Raw genomic sequence first — 16916 nt, forward strand, 5'->3', positions numbered from 1 at the left:
AGATCTTTTAAAGGCGCTATAGAAAATAAAGGTTATTATTATATTGTGTTAAAACGCCATCTAGTGGACACTAGAGTTTTTCTCTTACACGACATTTAGCACTTTATAGTCCACATTTACAGAATAATGATTTATAAACACACTTTATCTCTCACCCTGTCGACATTTTTATAAAGTGGTCTAACAAGTGTGTGTGTGTGTGTGTGTGTGTGTGTGTGTGTGTGTGAGAGTGTGTGAGAGTGTGAATAATAACCAAAAACCAAACACTTTTGTCCCAAACTTTATTGCAGAAATCAAACCTAAAACTGTCACATACAAAACTGTGACCCAAACGTCTGTAAAACTGCAATAAGTTAACGTGTGTGTGACCCATACAGCAGAATAGCGTGTAAACCTAATCAAAAACCTGTTTAAACACAAATAACAATTAAATTATTCGCAGAAAGAATTATTGCTTGTTTTTGTTTCTTTATCCTCCAAATCCCACGTCCCACTTATGGCTTAGGAACATAGCACAAAAAAAAGAAATTAAACCAAAGTTAAATGTAAAAGTTCACATTGACTCCGTGTTGTGTTTATGTATATATCAAAGCTACCCTGCAATCTCTTAGTGTGTGTGTGTGTGTGTGTGTGTGTGTGTGTGTGTGTGTGTGTGTGATGTGATCATTAGTGTTCTGTCTCTATACAAACTCTTCACCCAAACTAAACATGTGCTAACAATGACTGAACACTTTAAATAAACACCAACTAGTAAATAAACTGAACGTTAGTTTGAGGCCAAATCTAAACAATCACACAGAAGGAGGTTCATGAGACGACATCAGATGTGTTTCCTTTAACTGTCTCATGGATTAGTGACAAAAGCTGAGAGGTTTTCTGTGTAAAATTAAACCGATGACTCACTAATGAGCGACAATGAAGCTGAAGAGTCATAAAGTGATTTGTGGCTCTGTGATTAAAAAAACACGGCTCAAGGGCCACATGCAGGCGCGCGCACACACACACACACACACACACACACACACACACACACACACACACACACACACACACACGCACACGCACACACACACACACACACACGCACGCACACACACGTTAGCATTAGAAAACATGCCTCTTTCTGTAACACTGAGGTGAAGTGAGGAGTGAAAGCCATTAAACACGTCAGTGCAGCTTTGTGTCAAACCTTCACATTAACATCATGGCATGATTATACACACACACACACACACACACACACATACACACACACACACACACACACACACACACACACACACACACACACACACACACACACACACACACACAAAGCAGCTTCAATACACAGGAAGTTTCTGATTCTCAACAAACCCAACAGTGGTTTCATGTCTAACAGAAACTAAAGTGGGAAAAGGACAAAAGGACAGATGGACAGAAGGACAAAAGGACAGAGCTGCTGTTTAGGAGAGAAAAGGAAACTGAATAAGAAAAGAAACCCAACTCGAACATGTACACGTGTGTGTTATCATTCAAAAATCTGAGTGTCTAATAAAATAAAATAGATGAAAGGAGTAGATTTGGATGCTGGGGTTGTTCACTGCAGCTGCCCAGTCATAGTGGGGTGATCCTCTCTGTGCCTCCACACAAGGTGCCAAAACTTAAGTTTCTGCAACAATAAACAAAATGGAAAAACGCTGAAACTCTGTGAAGTAACACACAATAAATTCTGTCCCTCGTCCTCATTTAGGGGACACAGTAAATGTGAATAAAGTCCTTTCTCCGACAGTTTGTTCATGAGGATCTTTAATAAAGTCCTGACTTTAACCATGAGAGAGTGGAAGACTTTACAGATGACACTTTACCCGTCTGCTCGTCTTCACTCTGTTCTTCTACAACATCCTCTGTTTAAACATCACACACAGAAACACAGGATAATGATGCTGATGAGAAACAGCTTAAAAATGAGAGTTTACAGTTACAATATAAATATAAAGATGTTTTTGTCCCTGGATGTGTTTTAGACACCAACCTGTGGATTCTTCTGGCTCTTCATCTTCACCTTCCTCCTCTAACACATAATGATATAAACGTTAGAGACTGATGATGTAATATTACAGTTCATTTTAAAGACCTGTGTTTATTTTACATTATGGTGAGAAAATGGAGAAGAACTTTAATCTTGTTTTATTACTAAATAATCTCACCTGTTTCTCCACCACAGTTCATATGAACACAGACGTAAGTAACATCAGACTTTTATATCTACACCCAAACATCTGACACCAGACTAGTGCACAAACTGTGCAAATATCACAAGGAGGAACTCCAGCATCTTCTACACTTTCCTGTTCAACACCCTCATGTGCTTTAGAACACTTACCCTGCTTTTCTTCTGCGACCTCAGGCTCTTGTGTTAAGGCCTCGTCTGTCGGTTCCTCTGCAGGAGCCACCTCTTCTGCAGCCAGATCTTCTATCGTTTCTTCACTAGGTGTTACTTCCTCAGCTTCCTCTTGCACTGTTGGAAGCTCCTCTACTTCTAACTCAACTGAAACTGCCTCATCTACAGAAGCTTCCTCTTCAGGAACTGCTACTTCTGAAGGAAATGCCTCTTTTATACCAACTTCAGCAGAGGCAGTTTCTTCTAGTGTTTCTTCCACTACTTCCTCAACAGGAATGCTTTCCTCAACTACTTCTGCCTCTTCTGTCTGCTCCAGAGAGAGGAAATCTTCTACATGGGTAGCTTCTTCAAATACCTCCTCAACCAGAGCAGCTTCTTCCTCAGCTGGGATAATTTCCTCAACTGGCTCTTCAACAGCTTCCTCAGATTGGCTAGGTTCCTCTACTGGTTCTACAACAGCTTCTACCACTTGGGCAATTTCCTCACTTTCCACTTCAGCTGCTTCTGCAGCAGATGTAGGTTCCACAAATGCCTCGTTGATAACCTCATTAACAAGCACAGCTTCTTCTATTGCTTCCCTTTCCACCTCATTTATTATACTTGGCTCATCCTCAACCACATCAGGAACCTCTTCTTGTTCTTCAATCGGTGATTCTACATCTTCCTTCAAGGCCTCAGGTTCCTCTTCCTCCACAGCCTCAGGCTCCTCTTCCTCCACGGCCTCATACTCCTCTTCTTCCACGGCCTCATACTCCTCTTCCTCCACAACCTCAGGCTCCTCTTCCTCCACAACCTCAGGCTCCTCTTCCTCCACAGCCTCAGGCTCCTCTTCCTCCACAACCTCAGGCTCCTCTTCCTCCACAGCCTCAGGCTCCTCTTCCTCCACAACCTCAGGCTCCTCTTCCTCCACAGCCTTAGGCTCCTCTTCCTCCACAGCCTCAGGCTCCTCTTCCTCCACAGCCTCAGGCTCTGAGGAACGCATTTTAATTGTATTAGTGTTGTGTACTGATCTTTCTCTCCCTCACACACACACACACACACACACACACACACACACACACACACACACACACACACACACACACAATATCTTTATGCCAACAAGTGCTTCATACGGCTGAATTCCAGCATCAGTTCTGCATGTGAGGAGGGATCTGTTATGGATGGTGTAGAGGGATCTGTTATGGATGGTGTAGAGGGATCTGTTATGGATGGTGTAGAGGGATCTGTTATGGATGGTGTAGAGGGATCTGTTATGAATGGTGTAGAGGGATCTGTTATGAATGGTGTAGAGGGATCTGTTATGAATGGTGTAGAGGGATCTGTTATGAACGGTGTAGAGATTTAAAAGCATGGCTACTATTTATTGCTATACGGATCTATACTAAGGCTAATGTTCAGAGGTACAGCATAAGGACCACCTGTACCCCCCCCCCCTTCACTTAATGATCTAAAATAAGATTGCAGTGAATTCACCAGGCAGTGACACGGTTGGTGTTTTGGTTATTTGAGTATTTCTCACAACATTCTGTAGAGTTTACACAGAATGGTCCAAACCTACTGTATAAAATAACAACACTAATATTAAACTGTTCTCCAGTGATTTCTAATGTCTACATCACACTGCTGTTAAATATCACCATAATGTCAGTGATTATTTATACCTGTAGGAAGCCGAGCTGATTCATCACCGTTAGCAGCGTGGATCTGTTCCTCTACATCAGGCTCTGGGACGAGATCAAACACATGAGCAGCTACAATCTCATTTTCACTGCTTAAAATTACTGATACTTTAATTCTCAGGACATTTTGTACTGTTTACTGATCTGAGTGCAGCTTTTGACACCATTGACCATTCTGTACTACTTTATAGGCTAGAACATGTTGTTGGTGTTAAAGCCACAGCTCTCTCCTGGCTCAGGTCTTATTTGACAGATTAATATCAGTACGTAGATCTAAATGGTGACGACTCTAAACAAACTAAGGTGATGTTCGGTGTTCCCCAAGGTTCTGTTTTAGGCCCATTGCTTTTCTCCCTATATTTGCTGCCCCTTGGTGCAATTATTCGTAATCATGGTATTAACTTCCACTGTTACGCTGATGACACACAGCTGTATGTTTCAGCTCAGTCGGTTGTGAGACAGCACATTAATAAGATTGTGTGAAGGACATCAGACAGTGGACACTTACTAACGTCCTCCTCTGACACACAGAAGTTCTTGTACCAGGACCACAGACAGTCAGAAGTAAGCTGTCTGATGACAGAGTAACTCTGGATGGTCTTTCTATTACATCATTATTACATCATTATTACATCATTATTGTAATACTTTACTGTCTGGATGTTCAGTAGGAGCAGAAACAAGCTCCAGTTAGTCCAGAACACAGCAGCTAGAGTCCTAACTAGAACCAGGGGATATGAACACATCACCTCTATCTTATCCTCACTGCATTGGCTTACAGTCAAGTTTCACATTGATTATAAAACACTATTACTGACCTATAAAGCACTTAATGGTCTCACACCACAGAACCTGAGAGATCTTTAGGTGTTTTATGACCCATCACACCTACATCGATCTAAAGGTGCAGGATATTTGTTAGTACCTCAAGTACTAAAGTCTCCAGCAGGGGGCAGAACTTTTTCTCACAGAGACCCACAGTTATGGAACAGCCTTCTAATTAGTGTTCAGGACTCAGACACAGTGTCAGTGTTTAAGTCCAGGATAAAAACACATCTGTTTAGTTTAGATGTTTATGAATAGCTTTACATCCCATGAAGTCCTCATGTCTGTGTCATCTTCTGGCTCTAGACTTTTAGTTATGATGTCATAGCTAGTCTTGATGGAGTCCCTGTGTGCACTTTACACATAATTTACATTGTCCTTAACCTGAACACACACACACACACACACACACACGTGCGCACACACACTTCAAATGTTTCATCCCATGAACAATTATAAATATTACACGTTTTAATTCATAATGAACTCTAAACATTCTTCTTGTATGATTTCTACCTTCAGCAGGAGAAGAAGGTCCAGAGGGCAGAACATCAGGCTTCTCCTTCAGTCCTAAGGGATTCACACGTGGATGTACAAACACTAAGCATGACGTCTTATAAACAAACACGACACTCAAATATAATGCAAAAGAGATCCAGTTCAAATCAAATGATGAATCACATGATCATAATTATCTGTCAGTACCTCAGTATTCAAACTGACAAAAATAATCTTCTCATGGACTGTTAATAAATAAAATCTACCCATGGGCAGTTTGGCTTAGTTTTGTTCCACACATTTTATTCATGGATACATGAAAGGACTTCAGATGATGAATCGAACAGGTTTTCTACATAATAAAAGTCTCAATCGGTCTTACAATAAGCTCTTCATTTCATCAGCAGCAGTTATATCTGTTACAGTCTCTTTACTCAGTGTGGGTCAAAACCTGTCGTTTTATTAGCTTCATTACAGTAAACTCAGAGCTGGAGTCTGTGTGCACACTAACACACTGTAACACACTAACACACTGTAACACACTGTAACACTCTGTAACACACTGTAACACTCTGTAACACACTGTAACTCACTGTAACTCTCTGTAACACACTGTAACTCTCTGTAACACACTGTAACTCTCTGTAACACACTGTAACTCTCTGTAACACACTGTAACGCTCTGTAACACACTGTAACACACTGTAACACACTAACACACTGTAACTCTCTGTAACACACTGTAACTCTCTGTAACACACACTAACACACTGTAACACACTAACACACTGTAACTCTCTGTAACACACTGTAACTCTCTGTAACACACACTAACACACTGTAACACACTAACACACTGTAACTCTCTGTAACACACTGTAACACTCTGTAACACACTGTAACACTCTGTAACACACTGTAACACCCTGTAACACACTGTAACACTCTGTAACACACTGTAACACACTAACACACTGTAACACTCTGTAACACACTGTAACACTCTGTAACACACTGTAACACCCTGTAACACACTGTAACACTCTGTAACACACTGTAACACACTAACACACTGTAACACTCTGTAACACACTGTAACACTCTGTAACACACTGTAACACTCTGTAACACACTGTAACACCCTAACACACTGTAACTCTCTGTAACACACTGTAACACACTAACACACTGTAACTCTCTGCAACACACTAACACTCTTTAACTCTCTGTAACACACTAACACACTAACACACTGTAACTCTCTGTAACACACTAACACACTGTAACACACTGTAACTGTAACACACTGTAACTCTCTGTAACACACTAACACACTGTAACACACTAACACTCTAACTCTCTGTAACACACTAACACACTGTAACACACTAACACACTGTAACTCTCTGTAACACACTAACACACTGTAACACACTGTAACTGTAACACACTGTAACTCTCTGTAACACACTAACACACTGTAACACACTAACACTCTTTAACTCTCTGTAACACACTAACACACTGTAACTCTCTGTAACACACTAACACACTGTAACACACTGTAACTGTAACACACTGTAACACTCTGTAACACACTGTAACTGTAACACACTGTAACTCTCTAACACACTAACACACTGTAACTCTCTGTAACACACTAACACACTGTAACACACTGTAACTGTAACACACTGTAACTCTCTGTAACACACTGTAACACACTAACACACTGTAACACACTAATACACTGTAACACACTGTAACACACTGTAACACACTAATACACTAACACACTGTAACTCTCTGTAACACACTGTAACTCTCTGTAACACACTAACACACTGTAACACACTAACACACTGTAACACACTAACACTGTAACACACTGACACTCTGTAACACACTGACACACTCTGTAACACACTGACACACTGTAACACTCTGTAACACACTAACACACTGTAACACACTAACACACTATGACACACTGTAACACACTATGACACACTGTAACACTCTGTAACACACTGTAACTCTCTGTAACACACTAACACACTGTAACACACTAACACACTGTAACACACTAACACACTGTAACATACTAATACACACTGTAACACACTATGACACACTAACACACTAACACACTGTAACACACTAACACACTGTAACACACTGTAACACACTGACACACTGTAACACTCTGTAACACACTGACACACTGTAACACACTAACACTCTGTAACACACTATGACACACTGTAACACTAACACACTGTAACTCTCTGTAACACACTAACACACTGTAACACACTGACACACTAACACTCTGTAACACACTGTAACACACTAACACACTGTAACACACTATGACACACTAACACACTGTAACACACTAACACACTGTAACACACTATGACACACTGTAACACACTAACACACTGACACACTGTAACACACTAACACTCTGTAACACACTATGACACACTGTGACACTCTGTAACACACCAACACACTGTAACACACTGACACACTGTAACACACTAACACACTGTAACACACTGCAACACACTATGACACACTGTAACACACTAACACTCTGTAACACACTGTAACTCTCTGTAACACACTAACTCTCTGTAATACACTAACTCTCTGTAATACACTAACTCTCTGTAATACACTAACTCTCTGTAACACACTGTAACTCTCTGTAACACACTGTAACTCTCTGTAACACACTAACTCTCGGTAACACACTGTAACTCTCTGTAACACACTAACACACTGTAACTCTCTGTAACACACTGTAACTCTCTGTAACACACTAACTCTCTGTAACACACTAACTCTCTGTAACACACTGTAACACACTAACACACTGTAACACACTGTAACTCTCTGTAACACACTAACACACTGTAACTCTCTGTAACACACTGTAACTCTCTGTAACACACTGTAACTCTCTGTAACACACTGTAACACACTAACACACTGTAACACACTGTAACACACTAACACACTGTAACACACTGTAACACACTAACACTCTGTAACACACTGTAACTCTCTGTAACACACTGTAACTCTCTGTAACACACTGTAACACACTAACACACTGTAACTCTCTGTAACTCTCTGTAACTCTCTGTAACACACTGTAACACACTAACACACTGTAACTCACTAACACACTGTAACTCTCTGTAACACACTGTAACTCTCTCTAACACACTGTAACTCTCTGTAACACACTGTAACACACTAACACACTGTAACTCTCTGTAACACACTGTAACTCTCTGTAACACACTGTAACTCTCTGTAACTCTCTGTAACACACTGTAACACTCTGTAACACACTGTAACTCTCTGTAACACACTGTAACTCTCTGTAACACACTAACACACTGTAACTCTCTGTAACACACTGTAACTCTCTGTAACACACTGTAACTCTCTGTAACTCTCTGTAACACACTGTAACACTCTGTAACACACTGTAACTCTCTGTAACTCTCTGTAACACACTAACTCTCTGTAACACACTGTAACTCTCTGTAACACACTGTAACTCTCTGTAACTCTCTGTAACACACTAACTCTCTGTAACACACTGTAACTCTCTGTAACACACTGTAACTCTCTGTAACACACTGTAACTCTCTGTAACACACTGTAACACACTAACACACTGTAACTCTCTGTAACACACTAACACACTGTAACTCTCTGTAACTCTCTGTAACTCTCTGTAACACACTGTAACACACTAACACACTGTAACTCACTAACACACTGTAACTCTCTGTAACACACTGTAACACACTAACACACTGTAACTCTCTGTAACACACTGTAACTCTCTGTAACACACTGTAACTCTCTGTAACTCTCTGTAACACACTAACACACTGTAACACACTAACACACTGTAACACACTAACACACTGTAACTCTCTGTAACACACTTTAACTCTCTCTAACACACTGTAACTCTCTGTAACACACTGTAACACACTAACACACTGTAACTCTCTGTAACACACTGTAACGCTCTGTAACTCTCTGTAACACACTAACACACTGTAACACACTGTAACACACTGTAACACACTGTAACTCTCTGTAACACACTAACACACTGTAACACACTGTAACACACTAACACACTGTAACTCTCTGTAACACACTGTAACGCTCTGTAACTCTCTGTAACACACTGTAACACACTAACACACTGTAACACACTGTAACTCTCTGTAACACACTGTAACTCTCTGTAACACACTAACACACTGTAACACACTGTAACACACTAACACACTGTAACTCTCTGTAACGCTCTGTAACTCTCTGTAACACACTAACACACTGTAACACACTAACACACTAACACACTGTAACACACTGTAACACACTGTAACTCTCTGTAACACACTGTAACTCTCTGTAACACACTAACACACTGTAACACACTGTAACACACTGTAACTCTCTGTAACACACTGTAACACACTAACACACTGTAACTCTCTGTAACACACTGTAACTCTCTGTAACACACTGTAACTCTCTGTAACACACTAACACACTAAAACACACTGTAACTCTCTGTAACACACTGTAACACACTAACACACTGTAACACACTGTAACTCTCTAACACACTAACACACTGTAACTCTCTGTAACACACTGTAACTCTCTGTAACACACTGTAACTCTCTGTAACACACTGTAACACACTAACACACTGTAACTCTCTGTAACACACTAACACACTGTAACTCTCTGTAACACACTGTAACACACTAACACACTGTAACTCTCTGTAACACACTGTAACACACTAACACACTGTAACACACTGTAACTCTCTGTAACACACTGTAACACACTAACACACTGTAACACACTGTAACTCTCTGTAACACACTGTAACACACTAACACACTGTAACTCTCTGTAACACACTGTAACACACTAACACACTGTAACTCTCTAACACACTGTAACACACTGTAACACACTAACACACTGTAACACACTAACACACTAACACTCTAACACACTGTAACACACTAAAACTCTCTGTAACACACTAACACACTGTAACACACTAACACACTGTAACACACTGTAACACACTGTAACACACTAACACACTGTAACTCTCTAACACACTGTAACACACTGTAACACACTGTAACACACTAACACACTGTAACACACTAACACACTAACACTCTAACACACTGTAACACACTAAAACTCTCTGTAACACACTAACACACTGTAACACACTAACACACTGTAACACACTAACACACTGTAACACACTAACACACTGTAACACACTAACACACTGTAACACACTAACACACTGTAACACACCAGGAGAAACAAACAGACAATACGACAGTCTAAAGTGGATGAATAAAGTCGATCTGTGGAGCAGCTGAATAACAGAACAGAAACTTGTTGTTTGTAGTTTTTATTTGTTATTTATTTATTTATTACATATTAACTTTAGTATGTTCACAGATTCAGTTTCATGTTATTTTATGTAAAATTGTTGTTACTCTATAACCCTGTTCATAAAGGACTGAATGATCATAACGGAGACAAGGCACACTTTAAATGTCTGTTTTCTCTTTATTATTATTATTATTATTATACATTAATGACATCTTACTGCTTCTTTTTTGGCTTTTTAGCTTCTTTTCCATCTTTCTCAGGTTCTTGATCCCAGACATTGGCAGATTTATCAAGCGTTTTCTTCTCTTTCTTTTCCTCTTGTTCTTGTGTTTTTACCTTCTCTGCCTTTCTCTCTCTCTCCTCTTTCTCTCTCCTGATCCTCTCCATGGCCTTTTCCACATCCTCTCTCTCTATCCGTTCTCCTTCCTCTCGGAGTCGAGCTTCAGCTCTCTCCCAGGCTTTTAGCTCAGATTCCCCTCTGATTCGCTCCAGGACCTTCTCCTCCTCCTCCTTGGCCAGGATGCTCCTCACCTCTGCCAGCGCCATCTTAGCGATCTTTCTGGCCTCCACTCTCTCGTGGATGATGGTGAGCTGCTCTTTAAGAGCTTCTCTCAGTTTCAGACCAACATCTTTGGCATGAGGTTGTTCTACAGAGTGAGAGTCTTATGGATGATGGAATCATTACAGCTAAGTGTTTACACACCACACACAGGCTGTTCATGCACATTACAGAGTTTAGTCCAGTGGTCTCCAACCTCCAACCTCCAACCTCTTCTCGTCTGAGAGCGACTGGTCTTTATTATTAATAACATTTATTTACAGCTTATTGCTGTAAATTATATAAATATTATATAAACAAGACCAGAGAAAAAATATTTTTGGTGAAATATTGAAGATATTTTACAGTGAGCAGCTTGTTACTTGTTTAGTTCATTGATTTAAGGCTTTATGATGAGTTTTTAGAGAAGACCTTTAATATGGAAGGTAACGTTAATGTTGAACACAGAGACCTGACTTTGTATTGGACATTTTTGATTAAATAATAATATTTTTATGGCCTTTATGTTCATGTGCAGTGTGAAATATTATAGTGTTTAATACGAAACTCCAGCTGTACTAATAAGAAATGTCTACCACATTCCTGCATCTTCATACAGCACATTTATCCCTTCAGAGCTTTAACTTCAGCAGCTTTAACCCCAACACATCTGTCCTGTGTGTTCCTCCTTTATCTAAACCACATTGTAGGGACACTTCATGGAGGACGTGTCCATGGTTCCAGATTGGGAATAAACACAAGGAAAAGGCGGGGCACCCAGAAAGGGGCGGGGCCTCTGTTAATATGACTAATACGTCCTGCACTGTCTTCTTGTCTTGTGTCTCACACTGATGTCTTGTTTTGTGTCTCACACTGTCTTCTTGTCTTGTGTCTCACACTGTCTTCTTGTCTTGTGTCTCACACTGTCTTCTTGTCTTGTGTCTCACACTGTCTTCTTGGTTTTTGTCCTGCACTGTCATCTTGTCTTGTGTCTCACACTGTCTTGTGTCCTGCACTGTCATCTTGTCTTGTGTCTCACACTGTCTTCTTGTCTTTTGTCCTGCACTGTCATCTTGTCTTGTGTCTCACACTGTCTTCTTGTCTTTTGTCCTACACTGTCTTCTTGTCTTGTGTCTCACACTGTCTTCTTGTCTTTTGTCCTACACTGTCTTCTTGTCTTGTGTCTCACACAGTCTTCTTGTCTTGTGTCCTGCACTGTCTTTTGTCCTGCACCGTCATCTTGTCTTGTGTCTCACACTGTCTTCTTTTCTTTTGTCCTACACTGTCTTGTGTCTCACACTGTCTTCTTGTCTTTTGTCCTGCACTGTCTTTTGTCCTGCACTGTCATCTTGTCTTGTGTCTCACACTGTCATCTTGTCTTGTGTCTCACACTGTCATCTTGTCTTTTGTCCTACACAGTCTTCTTGTCTTGTGTCCTGCACTGTCTTGTGTCCTGCACCGTCATCTTGTCTTGTGTCTCACACTGTCTTCTTGTCTTTTGTCCTGCACTGTCATCTTGTCTTGTGTCTCACACTGTCATCTTGTCTTGTGTCTTACACTGGGTTCTTGTCTTTTGTCCTACACTGTCTTGTGTCTCACACTGTCTTCTTGTCTTTTGTCCTACACTGTCTTCTTGTCTTGTGTCTCACACAGTCTTCTTGTCTTTTGTCCTGCACTGTCATCTTGTCTTGTGTCTCACACTGGCTTCTTGTCTTTTGTCCTACACTGTCTTCTTGTCTTGTCTCACACAGTCTTCTTGTCTTTTGTCCTGCACTGTCTTTTGTCCTCCACCGTCATCTTGTCTTGTGTCTCACACGGTCATTTTGTCTTGTGTCTTACACTGGGTTCTTGTCTTTTGTCCTACACTGTCTTGTGTCTCACACTGTCTTCTTGTCTTTTGTCCTACACTGTCTTCTTGTCTTGTGTCTCACACAGTCTTCTTGTCTTTTGTCCTGCACTGTCTTTTGTCCTGCACTGTCATCTTGTCTTGTGTCTCACACTGGCTTCTTGTCTTTTGTCCTACACTGTCTTGTGTCTCACAATGTCTTCTTGTCTTGTCTCACACAGTCTTCTTGTCTTGTGTCTCACACTGTCTTCTTGTCTTGTGTCTCACACGGTCTTCTTGTCTTGTGTTTCACACTGTCTTGTCTTGTGTCCCACACTGTCTTCTTGTCTTGTGTCCCACACTGTGTACACCAGGTTGTACAGATACACTTTATGTGACTAACTTACTTCAGTCCTTATCTCTGTGTTGTTCTCTGTAGCTCCCTGGTCCTGGGGGACGTTGTCTCATGTCACTGTGTCCTGTGTCACATATATATGGTGTAAATGACAGTAAAATCTTCTGGACTTGAACATTTAGGTGAGCGACGTGTTGCAGACACCTGATTTAGGTGTCACATCAGGATCACTGCATAGTTTTTATTTTATATTTTCTGATCTAATTCTTTTGCCTAATTATTTGAATGTCCACAGACTGCGATGGTGAAGGACAACAAACAGGAGATGTTTATGGTCCTGATCTGTACACCTCAATGTTACACACACAATGATTGATTATTGCTTTACTGATGGACAGGTGATGGGAGGACGGCTCTCTCACACACAGCCATGACATCAGAAGGACAAACAGCTTGAGTTTCATTAGAGGTTTTTCACACTGCTCATGTTTCGATGTCTGAGGTCTGGATTCTGTTCAACTCTGTTGATCACAAACACTTATGGAGAGCACAACACAGCTCCCAGGTGTGTTAGTCATTATTCTGGTGTGATGACATCGCTAGGCGTCTTCACCATACACACGTTTTACCTCCGATATCGTCATGGACTAAAACACACACAGTTTACTTTACTTCCTGAGATCAGATACAGAATCACAGCAAAGTTCCAGTGAAACTGAACTCAGGAAGTCTCAGGTTCAGTACAGCGCTCACTTCCTGCTCCTCATCACTGTGCTGTTTCAAACTAAACAATTACACCTAGAATTAATTAAAACAATCAGAAACGAAGCACATTCTATCTAATGGGTAGAAAACCACTGACCTTCATATGGATGACATTAAAGCAGATTCTTAAACTCACCAATTTCTCACAGGGCTGTTAATTAGCATCCAAACTCACCCCGACATCACCATGCAACTTGCAAAACAAAACTCTTTCACACCAAATAAATACCTCTTTTCTTGGACAAATCTCCAGGTTTCTCGTCTGGTAGTAAAAAAAAAACACACAGACATTAAGCCTAAAATATTAGAGTGTTTTTTTTTCGGTGGCTGAATTCACCAGGTCATGAGTTCAGTTTGGTTTCTTTATCGATTTTCAAATACTTTGTAAATTGTACAATACTGCGGTCACTAAAGCAGCAGTAATGTGTTACTAACATTCTCATATAAAAACAACAGATTAAAGAAAAGCATAAAGTCCGAAAGAGATTAAAAACATGTCTGAGAGAAGGTTCATTAGATTCCAGTTAATCTTCATTAATAAATGCTGCAGGCTGTAAATCACCTGAAAACGCCATTATTGCTCTGAAGCTCGTTAGTGATAAAGTGATTAACGATCCACAAGAACAATTAAATGTGTTAAACGGCAAAACCTGAATACGTCTGTCATGTGTTTGGGGTTGAAGTTGGTTACAGAAGCAAAGTGAGGAGCAGAAAAACAGCAGAAGAAGAAATGTGTGAAATGTGGAGCTGCGAGAGAGTCCAGAGGGAAATAATCTACAGGTTCAACATGCGATATGTGTGTGTGTGTGTGTGTGTGTGTGTGTGTGTGTGTGCATGTGCTTGCGTGTGTGTGTGTGTGCGCGCGTGTGTGTGTGTGCGTGTGTGTGTGCGTATGCAGTAAGTTCTGATGTTTCTGCTCCTTACTGAAGAGGAGATGTTTACATTTCAGTGTAGAAACAGAAATGTTTCTGTTCGTGTTGAACGGCACCTCAGTGAGTTTGTGGAACTGATGAAGCTGAATTCTTTACTGTGAGAATGTTCTATAAATAAAAACTATAATATATAACTATTAAATATCAGCACAGGTCTCATCTGCAGGTAAAAGCGACGTTTACATCATCATTAAATAGTTTTTATAAAAAGTGTGCAAAAGGAAAACAGCCCTGTTTTATACACAGAATATTTACAGCTGAAAAACATCTCAACATCTCAACAAGTCCTTTAAAGTGACGGCTGGAAATAAAAAATATCTGAGTCTGAGAAGATCACCTCCAAAGGTGTGTGTGTGAGTGTAAATGTGTGTGTGTGTCTGAGTGAATGTGTGTGTAAGAGTGTGTGTGTGTGTGTGTGTAAGTGTGTGTGAGTGTAAGTGTGTGTGAGTGAGTGTAAATGTGTGAGTGTGTGTAAGTGTGTGTGTGTAAGTGTGTGTGTGTGTAAGTGTGTGTGAGTAAGTGTGTGCGAGTGTGTGTGTGTGTGTGTTTAAAAAACTGTAAATTACTGGTTGTGAAGCCCTAAAATGACGTATGTCTTTTGACCCTGAACCCCTTCAGTCTGAGATGCGCCGGAAACGTCGTCTGTCACCGCTTCTGGCTCATCGTCCTCTACTGTTTCAAACGGACTCATAACCTCATACAGGAAGGTGAAGAAACCTTGAAACCAATCAGAACCTTCTTCAGCTAAAATATCCAGCACTTCCTCAAGGGACTCAGAACTGTCTGTACTGCCATCTCGTGTCAGTCCTGTTCACATGTGGAACACGGGAGAGAGAGAGAGAGAGGGAGAGAGAGATGAGAGAGAGAGGGAGAGAGAGAGATAGAGAGAGAGAGATGAGAGAGAGAGAGAGAGATGGGAGACATGGTGGTGGAGCAGGAAATTGGAAAAACAGGGATGTTAAAGTTAAATAGGAAACAAGAGCTAAAGAAAACTCTAAAGCAAAGATAAAGTGTGAGAAGTAACGTAAGCTGCAGATGGAAGCCTGGTTTATACTTCTGCAGGACTGTACACACACATTAACACACACATTAACACACAAACGTGTCGGTCATCTGACATCCAGCCGTCTTCATACCCCTGTGTATTCCTCTAGAAGAAGAATAAACACTACAGCATGGACAGAACATTGTGGAGGACACAGAAATAATCCAAAACAATTGTTTATAAACCAAAACGTTCTCAGCTCTGTCCAGCAGTACTGAGTGTCCAACAGTACTGAGTGTACTGAGTGTCCAGCAGTACTGAGTGTCCAGCAGTACTGAGTGTACTGAGTGTCCAGCAGTACTGAGTGTCCAGCAGTACTGAGTGTACTGAGTACTAAGTGTCCAGCAGTACTGAGTGTACTGAGTGTACTGAGTGTCCAGCAGTACTGAGTGTCCAGCAGTACTGAGTGTACTGAGTGTCCAGCAGTACTGAGTGTCCAGCAGTACTGAGTGTACTGAGTACTAAGTGTCCAGCAGTACTGAGTGTACTGAGTGTACTGAGTGTCCAGCAGTACTGAGTGTACTGAGTGTACTGAGTGTCCAGCAGTACTGAGTGTACTAAGTATCCAACAGTGCAGAGTG

General features: G+C 40.8%; 1 protein-coding gene across 8 annotated transcripts in view; it reads right to left on the bottom strand.

The window, feature by feature from the left end:
- Positions 1-267: 267 nt before the first annotated feature.
- asph (aspartate beta-hydroxylase) overlaps positions 268-16916 on the bottom strand; it is a 25164-nt gene continuing 8515 nt past the window's right edge. For 3 of the 8 annotated variants that reach the window (XM_047820621.1, XM_047820618.1, XM_047820616.1), the window contains 7 exons: positions 5408-5460; positions 4048-4117; positions 3345-3352; positions 2366-3104; positions 2015-2053; positions 1848-1886; positions 268-1651 (listed from right to left, as the gene is read on the bottom strand). In XM_047820621.1, the coding sequence (XP_047676577.1) occupies positions 1644-1651; positions 1848-1886; positions 2015-2053; positions 2366-3104; positions 3345-3352; positions 4048-4117; positions 5408-5460 (956 nt within the window). In that variant the 3' untranslated portion in view covers positions 268-1643. Of the gene's footprint in view, positions 1652-1847; positions 1887-2014; positions 2054-2365; positions 3105-3344; positions 3353-4047; positions 4118-5406; positions 5461-16916 lie in introns of all 8 variants that reach the window. The other 5 variants (XM_047820617.1, XM_047820619.1, XM_047820622.1 and 2 more) reach the window with 5 other exon arrangements.

Source organism: Tachysurus fulvidraco, chromosome 11, assembly GCF_022655615.1.
Source record: "Tachysurus fulvidraco isolate hzauxx_2018 chromosome 11, HZAU_PFXX_2.0, whole genome shotgun sequence".
Lineage (NCBI taxonomy): Eukaryota > Metazoa > Chordata > Actinopteri > Siluriformes > Bagridae > Tachysurus > Tachysurus fulvidraco.